Source organism: Frieseomelitta varia, unplaced genomic scaffold, assembly GCF_011392965.1.
Source record: "Frieseomelitta varia isolate USP_RPSP 00005682 unplaced genomic scaffold, Fvar_1.2 scaffold_25, whole genome shotgun sequence".
NCBI lineage: Eukaryota > Metazoa > Arthropoda > Insecta > Hymenoptera > Apidae > Frieseomelitta > Frieseomelitta varia.
In genome coordinates, this window is record NW_025109979.1 from 113240 (window position 1) to 124802 (window position 11563).

Here is an 11563-nt window from a genome sequence, read left to right on the forward strand (position 1 = left end):
TGTACAGCATTTTATTTCGTGACAGTGGTATAAATTTTGTGGAATATCTGTATGTTGAAAATTTTTAGTTAGCGCGAAAGCGAGAAGATTTTAATCTAGATGCAAATAAATCATCTTTGATTGATAAAAAAATTTGCTCGTAAAATTATTGAAAAGATTATATTGCAAATATTTTGTCGTTGATTTAAATTTTATATGTAGGAGACAAAAGATCATTTACGTAAAAGAGACATGGTGTAAGCGCATCTCCCTTGATAGATGCAAACATTGAAGTCACTGTTTTATGTTGGCATTGAAATCACCACGCGTATGATCTAATTAAAATATCTGATACAGCTTATAATAATAAATATATACTTACATGACTATTTTATATATATATAATGCTTGATAAATTAAATATTTAATAACAGGAAATTGAATAAATTTCATTATATTTTTTGATATTCGAAAATTGTGCATTAAATAATGTAATTAAAAAAATAAAATTATGTCTTTTTGTAATGTTACAATACACATAAATTTTATTATATTTATTTCATATACATATTATATTGTAACATTATATTATTACATATCGTGTAAATTATTTTTGAGTTAAAAAATAAGCAATTTTAATATTCTTCAATATAAAATAAAATATACAAATTAATGTGATAATTTTTTAAATCTTCAACAGTTTTTATTGTTCATTTTTTTCTTTTTTTGTTTTCTATAATGAGTCTGCAATGAAATATCACAAAACATTGGAAATAAAACGTAAATAATTCAATAGATCATTGGGGATACGTGTAAATGCTGATTATCATAATTTTTATCAATAGTTTATTGAAGAAAATATATTTTCCTAGTATATTTTATGAGATTAAGAATTTCGTACCGTAAAAATGCCACATTAACAAATGACGAATAATAGTCAGTTCATTGTAAACAATATATAATATTCTCTGTATGATTTCTTTAGAATCAAATGATTTCAAATATTAAGAATGTTTTGCAGGATACTTACGTTCCATAATCCAACAGAACTGTATGAGAAAAATAATTGAAACATTGAAAATATGATTTCTGAATTATATTCCATCGAAAAATTATTGTGTGTGATTGTTGTATGTTATACATTTTTTTTTTCTGTTTAGATACAATGATCAATATATTTTTGGACTATTACATTTTAACATCAGTTTATAGAAATTCACTGCACATGCTTTTAAACTAGTTGAGAGTGCAACAAACAGTCGCCATTGTAACTCTCATGTAATTTTCATACAAAATTATTTGTAATGAGGTGCTTATGTAACAAACCTGGATAAAATATGTATAAAATTCGCACTTTATGATATTATTATGTAATATTATTAATAATTTCTTTTTGTTAACTAGAATCTATTTTAACGTAATCCAACAAATAATATGCTTACACTATGGCATCTTTACAGTATGACACACATTTTAGCTGTGTAGAATTGGCGTTAGTTTTATTGATTCCTATAATTACAGGCGATAATCATCTCGTGTGTAAAGTACTTCAATTCAACTACAGCTATAAATTCAATCACTGATTTGTTATTTGGACACCATATATATACCATGCTTTGATGCAGACCTCGTTAGCTAAAACAAAAATACATTCCGAAAATTCAAACACTTATACAGACACTTTTGTTGCTTCATTGGAGACGATAATTACTTTGTAGTTGGTCTTCTTGAAGGTTCTGAGGCAGTAGGTGGTGGAGGTGGACCCCTACGTGCCAATTCTTCTAAATATCCCATTAATAACCGCGTCCGTTCAGCAGCTGCTGCTTCTAATACAAGAAATCTTCGATCCTTTCTCAAAATTTCTTCAATTTCGGCTAAATGTGCACTATTTTCTTGTACTTTTTTATACGTCTTATCAGTAATAAGTTTCGTTTCCTAAAATTGATATTTAATACTATGAAACATTGTACAATAGATAGAAGTGATAATATATTTTTAACATACTTGTAAAAGTTCCCTAAAGTCGGCTTTGGCCGCAACAAGTTTATCTTTAATGTACTCTTTGAATTCTTTTTCACACTTCTGCAAAAAAATAAATACAGCGCATGTAGCATTGGTAGAAAGTGATTCATAATTCACATTCCTATGTAAATTTAAATAAGTTACGTACCCGATCACTAGACGAAAATTTCAGATATCTAGGGTCGTCTTTTAATAATTTCTTTATATCTCTCCACGAGGCGGTCAGTTCGGTAGAGGCTCCTACTTCGTCAAGCAATTCACGGAACTTATCACGTTTTTTACGACTAAGTTGCTCTATATGTTCATTAAATAGTCTTTCTTTTTCCTCACGATCTAAACTTTCAGCCAATTCCCATCTATGATCTTTTCTCAATTGTCGTTTTGCTTCTCGCCACGCTAAGTCACCATTCCTTACCTGTAAACGTTGTGAGCGTTGTGTTAAGCGTTAAGCAATTGAATTCACTTAAATTCACGTAGCCAAGATACGTACCAAATCTGCAAGAAGAGCACTAAAATGCTGCACTGCTTCCGTATGACGATGATGCTGCCTCTCCTTATCTCTATCGCGAAGATGCGTGGCAAGAGTTCTTTGAACTTCTCTCTCCCTTTCACGAAGACTAGCTTCTGCTCTTCTTTCACGCTCTCGTTTCTGTTTTTCGCGATCTTCTTCCGAATCAGACTGGTCTTCCGCGTTCTCCTTCTAGGCAAGGGTCATATAACATTTCCGTGTAAAATTAATTCTAATTAATTCAAAAAGTGTTCAAAAATCACTTACATCGTTTTCTTTCTTCGATGGTTTTTCATCATTATCTTCGATCTCGCCGCTTTCTTTCTCCGTCGCTGCCTCCTTTTTCTCCTTGCCGTTTTCCTCCGAAGGTGCTTCATTCCGTCGCTTTTTGTCCTTCGAATTGTCCTTGTCAACCCGGTCCTTCGACGATTTTTCCTTGTACTTATCAACATCCTTTCGGTCCCTATCTTTCTTCTCGGATTTATGGTGATCTTTATCTCTGTGCCGGTGGTCTTTGTCTTTCTCCTTCTCCTTTTTCCTCTCCTCCTTTAGCATACGAATGTAATCCCTAAACCAATCTTCTCTCGTGCTTGCCGATTCTACGACTCTGTACCTCCAATCTGATTCCAATTTTTTCTTACAATCGCTCCAATGCGAATGCCTGTCGATGTCTTTGTGTTCACGTAGCATCGCTATGAATTCCTTTTTCACCTGAAACGCATTTAACGTAAGAGTTTTTATCGTTGAAAAATAATCAGCCCTTGCTTACACTCTATTTGTACAATTCTGTCTTAAAATTGATTATCTTATTTATTTATTGAATTATTTATTTTTCTTTCTTTTTTTTTTTTTTTTTTGCTTGTTTCAGTTTTATCATGCACGCTTAAGAATTTCCAACCAATGAATACATGTTCAGCCACATTACAATCAGTTTATATTATTAATATATAGATATATCATGTATAATATTATATGTACGTGTCTATAAAAATTTATACGGCTTGTAATGTGGATCAAACTATGTCAACTTGCAAACCTTTTTATTGGTTTTCAAACTACATTTCGTTAGGGGTAGAAGAAATAGTCATTCATGTCATTCGTTCGTGTCAGGAGGTATCACAACGTTAAGGGCTCTACTTGTTGGAATTTTTAATGAAATAAGCTGGTCAGATTTGCTGAAAAAAATTATAATCATTATAGCTGTAAAAATAATTATTTGCTAACCGAATCATCATTAAATATATTCTATATTGCAGTACATGAAATGGTACTGAAACGTAAACATACAAAGAGGAAATATGTTGTTATTTAATGATGAGACGGAATATAAAAACGGATAAATTTTTATCTGCTGCCCTTGCTGAAAAGAAAAAATGCGTTAGTATATCATCAGGAGATTTTGAAAATATTAAAAGCTTTTTTAGCCGTTCAAATTACGAAACGAGGTTTTATTTTTCCTATATATGTCTGTTCTACAGTACTTACACAAAATATATAGATCTCAATTTTTTATTACTCTTATTCAAGAATTATACAATGTCTTGTGAATGATGCAGTAAATATGATATAATAAAACTTGTAACATAAAAAGTAGAAGAGTTTTAAGTTAAACTTAATGTTTGAAGCTTCTTTTTTTATTAATATAATTCTAATCTGTTCAAAAAAATGATTAAGTTAAGATTTTACTAGTAGTATAATTAATGAATTATATGTCTCTGGTTCTTATACTTCTATATTATTAAAAATAAAAAATTTTAATTTGCCCATTACGTAATTTGTGAACGACCTATGGTTTCAATTTAATAATAATAATAATAATAATAATAATGATAATAATAATAATAACAATAATGATAATAATAATGGTAATAATAATAATAATTTGTTATTTACGTAAACTTATACACGTCTATCTCATAATGAAAAGTTGACCAGAGTTGTTGGCACATTTCGGTCTTGAATCTTTTGTTATAGTTATTACTCGGATCCTGATCCTATACAATTTTAAGATAGTAAGAAATTTGTGCCACAATTGTCTAATTTTTATCTAAACACAATAGGATTGCAATGTCCACTTCTATTATTTTTAAGACAAAAGCAGTCAAGGTTCTCTGAAGAATACAAACCAAATAAAAGCACACTCATTCTATCATTTCAATCTGATCTCATGTTCCTTCAAATATATTAATTTTTAAACAAAAATATCACTATTGCATTTAACAGCAAATACTTTTTTTTGGTAATAATTTAAAAAGATATTATTTAAAAAAGAAATATCTTGACGCCAATTGATGTACGTCAATTTCTGATATTATTTGTTTTTCAAACTTTCAAAGTATGCTATGTATTGACATAAGAACAATTGTCAAGAATGATATTTCGGGCATTTTCCTTGTTTATTTATCGAAACTAATCAAACTACGTAATCGATAAATGTAAAGAAAAAAAAATAAATTTGTTCTTATGTTGATACATCAATCGTAAAATAGACTGGTAGCTTTTGTTTCTCAAAATAAACGGTTCTTTATCTCCAGAAAACAGAACAAGATCTGCAAATATGAGTTTGGAATTGATGCTACCATTGGGGTTGACACCATATTTTCTTTTACTGATAATATATTTAATTTCTTTGAAATTGGTTTTGATTTTTGGGGAAAAGTTAATCTTTTGAAGTAACGAGGATTACGAGTAATATACAAATACCGAGTTCGTTCATTCTCATGACTCTGCTTTGGAGTAAAGAATGCGGCGCGCGAGGGTGTGCCAACTGTGCCACGCAGTGTAGGTGGGGATGGTAGATGACATCATCCATGCCACCAACCAGCTTCAGAACCAAGCCACTCCACATACGGAACCTGTCCTGCCTGCCTCCTGACTGAAGTGGAGAGTTCAGAACACATAAGTATATAAGGAACCGTCACATACTAAGATTTTATTCTCTACATCTCCCATCTTACAGCTACAAAACTTTTGTCTATCGAGAAAATCTACTGGAGTAGAGAATTATTAGAGAAACTTCTCCTGGTATGTGTTCTTCAGCCATTAATTTAGGAATTCATATTAGATAAATCTTACAAGTGGAACAAAATAGTAACATACCTATAGAACCTGAAAAAACGATTAATTATTGCTGAAAATATAAATTAATTATGCGTTATATTCGGTTTAATTTAAGATTAGAATATTTCTTTTGTATTTATTACTCATTTACGTATCATCGCATATTATATCTTTTTTGAACAGTAAAACAATACAAATTTTGCTAAATGAAGACTTATTCAGGTTTTGTATAACTTATCGCGAATATATTATATGCTACATTTTCATTTCACATTTCCTTTGTTGTTATTATGACGGAATGAAGGATGTATATATGAAAATGAAATTTGATATGGAAAGGGGATAGGTTTAATGGATATATTCCAAACAAACGTTATTTTTTTTATGATACTTTGATATATCTGGAAAATTGAGGTACGGAAAGTAATATACAAGATATTTCAAATATTTCAAAACATTTTAAAACATTAATTTTAAAGCTGTATGTTATAGTTTTAAAAAATTTTAGCCAGAATAATAAGTACCTTAATTCTCCCATTTCAAAACTTTTGCTTTTTTTATCGCGTGAATGAAATAATATTCATAGGATTTTTTCTTATTTATGGTATTATTAAAGTAGTGAATGTTTCGAAGGTGAATTGGAAAAAGTTTCAATTCAGATTTTGATATCGTAGTACGAATCCTGAAAAGTAATGTTTTCATTGCAACAAGATCAATGATATTAATAAAATGAAAATACCTGTTCTCGTTTTGCTGTTTTTTCCTCTTTTTCCTTCTTTCGCACTTCCAGCAGATATTCGTTGAATAGGCTCTCCCGTTCACGCATCTTTTCTACATTCTTAAACCGTTCATCACGCCCATGTTTTTGAGCAAAATCACTAAATGAAGATCTAGATGAAAAATATTAATTTATTGTAAAACAAAAAATAAATTAGATTCTTTTCTAAAATTTCTAAAATTTTTTTAAAGGCACGACGTACTTTCCGTGAAGGCCAGCTTCTTCCAATAATTTTTGAAATTGTTCTTTCCGTTCCTTCATTTTGTTCCTCTTTTCCCGCCTCTCTTCTTCCGCTCTCTCTTTCACGTATTTCTCGAAAACTTGCTTTCTCTCCTTCGACGTTAACAGTAAGTACCGAGGGTCAAACACAATTTTGTGAAGCTCCTTTTCCCATGTACTAAATGCGGATACCTAGCAAAAATAATTATTTAAATTGAATAAATTTTATTTTATATTGATTTTATATTGATGTTACTTATTGATTTATATTTAGTTACATCTTTTTCTGCAAGCATATCCCTAAACGATTTAATTCTTGTCTCTAAAGGAACAATTGCCCTTTCTCTGGCAGCTCGTACTTCAGCCTCTATTGCAGCCTCTTTCCCGATATCAATAGTTTTTTTGTTTTCTTTCTCCTCTTCTTCTTTTGGTGCTGCAGCTAAAATGAGAAATATGGCAATTTTAGTAATATATGAAATATTTATATAACATAAAACACCATGTGTATAATTCACTTTTTGTATCTTCTTGCTTCATTTTTTTCGCTGGTGTTGGTTGATCATCATCACTACTTTCACTTGTATCTGACTGACGAGTTGGTTTAGGAGGTACCACCGCATCTGGAGGTGTAGATACCATTTTATCGACATCTTGACGACCAATGAGATCATCTGGTCTTTCCCAGACAGAAATACGCGATGAAGGATTATAAAAAAATACGCGTCCGTCGCCCGTCCAAACAACACACCTAGTAAACAATTTAAATTTAAATCTTGCCTAACCATCGTAAAAATTACTGAATTAATTTTGTACCAAGGAGTTCCAGGTACGGGAGTACTAGAAATTGGTCTAGACTTGTCTTGAGGTTTAGCAGCTTCTTTAGGAGTAGCTTCCTCTTTTTTCGGTTTATTAGCGTCTGTTTCTTTTATACTATCTTTGGTTTCATGATTACTTTCTTGAGGTTTCTCTTGTTTTGTGGGTTCAGTAACTACATTGTTACTAGTTATAGTGGAAGTAGTCACGGCAGCACTTGCAGAGTTGACAGCTGCTTCTTCTGTTTTTTGTCGTAGCGCCAATTTTGCACCTAGTGATAATAATAAATATTTTTTTCGTGTTCACATTGCTTTTAAATTTATATTTTAAAGGCATACTTTCGAGATCCTTTAAAGCTTGGGGTTTTTCCCAAACAGATTCTCCAGCTTTACTATTGTAATAATATAATCTTCCATCTGGAGCTCGATGTTCGGTCCATACCATAGCAGACGCTACTAAATCTTGATCTAGCTGAGCTAATATAGCAGGGTCTTCTGCCGGAGCTTGGGGAGTCATGACTCCATGCGGCATTTGTGGCATACCTGACGAATATTTTTTTTTTTTTTTGCCATAAGAAAAATATGTTTAGCATATAATTATTTTTTTCTTTACGTATCTATACACATTATATTACCCCAATTTGCTTGTGGTGGACCATAGCCTCCAAAAGGCTGAAATCCTGGCGGCGGCATACCAAAAGGGGCTGCTCCAAACTGTGTTGCAATTGGACCACCAAACTGATTTGGCATCCTGTGTTGCATAGGTATCATATTAGGGGGAGGTTGCATCATATTTGTATTTACTGCTGGGGTATTCATAGCTGGAGTGTTAGTTACAGTTGTAGGTGCTGTACCTGTTGAAAAACAATATTATGATATTTTTATTAAATCATTATGTATAACAATTTTAATTTTCTCAACCAATAAAATAATACCATTTGCTTGTGTTGCATCAGTTGGTTGTGCATTCATGTCTGGTGCTTCACCAAGTGTAGGAGGTGGACCTGTACCAGGAGGAGCAGTACTAAGTTGATTGATGGCATCTGCATTATTTGTTGAAGATTGCTCAGTATTTTGAGACACCCTATTTTCATTAATTTGATTGGGAGTAGTAGTTGAAGTAGAAGTACCAGTTGAGCCTGTTTGCTTAGAAGCTCCATGTACTAGTTGTTCTAACTGTAAAAGAAATGTTCAGAAAAATATAAATGATATAACTTAGTAATAAAAATGTACAATAGAATGTAACTGACCTGGTCTTGTACCATGACCTTAACATTTGGTCCCTCTGGTTTTGTCCATGTGGTTTCCCTTGTACGAATGTTATAATAATAGGACTTGCCATCTGGTGTTTTCGTCTCTACCCATACTTCTCCATTGAGATCTAAGCCTGGAATGTTTGCTTGTTGTTGCGCCTGTTGTTGTGGTTGCTGCTGACCTGGAATCTATAACAAAATTCCAAGTATTAGAATAAGGTATTTATATGTCTCTCTATGTTTCTGTAAATCAAAATTTACGTTATTCATATTGGGTGGTCCCATTCCAGGAGGTGGTCCGTATGGTCCCGGACCTGTCCCAATTGGGCCATTCATCATGTGTGGTGGTGGCTAATTACATATAAAGTTACATTATACGTAATCATTTTACTGGAAAATGATGCCACACTACTACATAAAATTAACTTATAATTACCATTCCTGGAGGTCCCATAAGGTTTGGCGGTCCCATCAGATTCGGTGGCCCCATAGGTCCCCAACTAGGATCGAACGGCGGTGGCCCTCGGAAACGTGGTCCTGCTGGGCCCGGTGGACAATTTGGCCTAGGAGGTCCCTCAAATGGAAATCCATTATTGGCTCCCCGAAACATTGGTCCTCTAGGTCCAAATCCTCTTCCTCTAAATCTCGGAGGTCCACCTCTCATTGGAAAATCAAACCCACCTCTGCCACGACCCCTTAAATTATTGTTATATGTCGTGACTACGTACTTACGTACCATACGTCTGAATCATTTACCCAAGTGCAGACATCTTCAGCATCTTTCGTTTTAATTTTTCTTTTTTCATACTAATTCTGGATTCCATAGAGAAATTTGGACATTACAATGTCACATACAAGATCATTTATTTACAAGCCAATGTGATTTGCAATGCTTTTGCAAAAATCGTGAATATTTATCAAGGTAATATTTACCTTTTTTTTCACATTATATGTCAAATAAGTGAAAAGAACAATTTACATTCACAAATGAGAATTTGTGTTGTCACAGAAAATCCATGAAACAAATCAATAAAATTATTGTATAATTGTGGGCAAATCATTTCATCGTATAGGAGCGTAAGTAGGAACAAGAGTCGCGTTTCCATAGTACTTAAGGCACAAGGAGTTCGTGGCAATATGAAGTTTGATCGTTTCGATCAAACATACATAAGAGGTCAGGCAGAGGTATCGCGGGTGGTGGGAGGGACAACCTAACCTTACTTTTTTTTCTCTAATATTTTCGGCAATAACTAATGAGAGGGACGTACGAGGTGTTAAGAGAAACTGTAACGCACCTAAATCCTCCTCGACCCCGTGGTACAAAATGCCTATAATCTTCACCATCGAAACTATAATCTTCAGTTTCTTCCATGCCCTCTTCATTGTGCTCCTGTTCATTATTAGAAGCGGCTTCCGTAGCTACAGATGTTTGCTCGGTACTCGTTTCCATTTTAGAATAATGCAGGAATTGAAAATTTCTTTCCTACACGCCCATTTATTTCTTTTCTCAGTTCGCACAAAAAACGCCGCAAACAAATCACTATTTTATTCAATGTAAGCCGTAAACATATTATTACCAACATAATCGACATAGGTTCCTAGATTCGTCGCCAGTGGTGCAAACATTGCTACCGTGCTGTTTGCATTCTCAGTTAGTGCTAGTGCTTCTTTGATACTGGTGCGTGGAGAGATATAGTAGATAAAATTTTTGTCAAATATTTGTTCAAATTCTGGCTAATTAACGTTAATTCATGGTTTGTGTCTATAGTAATATAGTAACATAGTGTTTTCGCGTGTTCAAGGATGAAATGTTGCAGCAAATAGAATTGGAAAAGAAACAATATTCAAACGAGGTAAGATGGCAATACAAATTTTTCCCGCGATTATTGTGCGTCTGAAGAATATATAAAATTGCCAGATTTAATTATGCTTTGTTTATTTATGAAGTTTTCATCACTTGCATTCCCTTATCTTTAAATCATTTGTGGTCTTTCTAGTCTATTAAATATTATACCTTTGATTATGGCTGCGAACGAATATTATTTAGCGTGTCTTGACTTTTTAAATATGGCGCTTGGAAACGAATGATTCTATGGAAAGATTTTAAATTATAGATTTCTAAATACCATTATCGAACGTGTTTTGTTCAATTATATCTTTTGATTTGAATAATTATTGAATAATTATTTATTTATTAACAATTGAATAATTATTTTATAAGTTGAAAATCATTTCAGTACATTTTTTTTTAATGTACTTGCATACTCCATTTTGTTTCTTTAAATTTCTCTTTGCTTTTATCGAGTTTGTTTAATTACTTAAAATTTTTTGAATTTTCCAATTTTTGAATGTTATTGCAAAAGTTATAAATATTTCTATAGATTGGTATAATTTTATAATAGATAAAAAAAAACTTAAAATTTTTCCATCATCTATAATTATATACATATATTACAGTAGAAATAATGTTTGGAAAAATAGCATAATCTTTCTTTTAAATAATTCTTGAACAGTTTTTACATACTTTTAAGCTTAAACAAAGCTATAAAAAATGTTATATACACTATAACTATCTAATCATAAAATTATATTTCACAAATAGAATCATGAAAATCATCATAATTGTTTTATTTTCAATTAAAATCGTCTTAATTAGTTTTTGATTTTTCAACAATTTGAAAGATACTTTCAGAAAGATATTAAAGTTCTAAATAATACAGTGCAATCATTAGAAATTCATCAAGTTATTTTAATACATTATCAAATGTATTAGAATGAGAGGAAAACGTTAATAGCTAGTATCATGATCGATAATATATTTCATTTAATAATATTAATTTAACAAATCAGTATTGAAGAAACAAATTTCACAATCAAAATGTGTCACAGCACGTGTAGTAATCTTTTTTGCTATAATCAAAATCTCTTGCTG

General features: G+C 31.8%; 1 protein-coding gene across 4 annotated transcripts; it reads right to left on the bottom strand.

Annotated features, from left to right (window-relative positions):
* Positions 1–819: 819 nt before the first annotated feature.
* LOC122528389 (transcription elongation regulator 1) lies at positions 820–10212 on the bottom strand. Of its 4 annotated transcripts, XR_006306563.1 has the most exons (19): positions 9927–10211; positions 9068–9326; positions 8893–8982; positions 8629–8820; positions 8314–8554; positions 8014–8232; positions 7718–7921; positions 7380–7650; positions 7082–7314; positions 6845–7005; positions 6550–6758; positions 6309–6459; positions 2777–3220; positions 2492–2701; positions 2150–2416; positions 1984–2061; positions 1691–1914; positions 1422–1614; positions 820–1305 (listed from the first exon to the last, which is right to left on the bottom strand). XR_006306563.1 is itself a non-coding variant. In XM_043653448.1 (18 exons), exons 1-18 carry the CDS (start codon positions 10079–10081, stop codon positions 1611–1613), a joined length of 3609 nt encoding a protein of 1202 aa, XP_043509383.1. In that variant the 5' UTR covers positions 10082–10212; the 3' UTR covers positions 820–1610. The 4 variants fall into 4 exon arrangements, 3 of the variants coding, with proteins under 3 accessions (XP_043509383.1, XP_043509382.1, XP_043509384.1); XM_043653448.1 differs by having other exon boundaries at positions 820–1614; positions 2492–2698; positions 9927–10212; XM_043653447.1 differs by having other exon boundaries at positions 820–1614.
* Positions 10213–11563: the final 1351 nt, after the last annotated feature.

Bases quoted from the DNA above. Each gene is read 5' to 3' on its own strand.
- LOC122528389 (XM_043653447.1), bottom strand. From the start codon at position 10,081: ATGGAAACGAGTACCGAGCAAACATCTGTAGCTACGGAAGCCGCTTCT. The intron at 9,327-9,926 runs GTGCGTTACAGT...CAATAATTTAAG, and splicing joins CGGGGTCGAGGAGGATTTAG to GGGTCGTGGCAGAGGTGGGT. The intron at 3,221-6,308 runs GTATTTTCATTT...AATGCGTTTCAG, and splicing joins AAACAGCAAAACGAGAACAG to GTGAAAAAGGAATTCATAGC.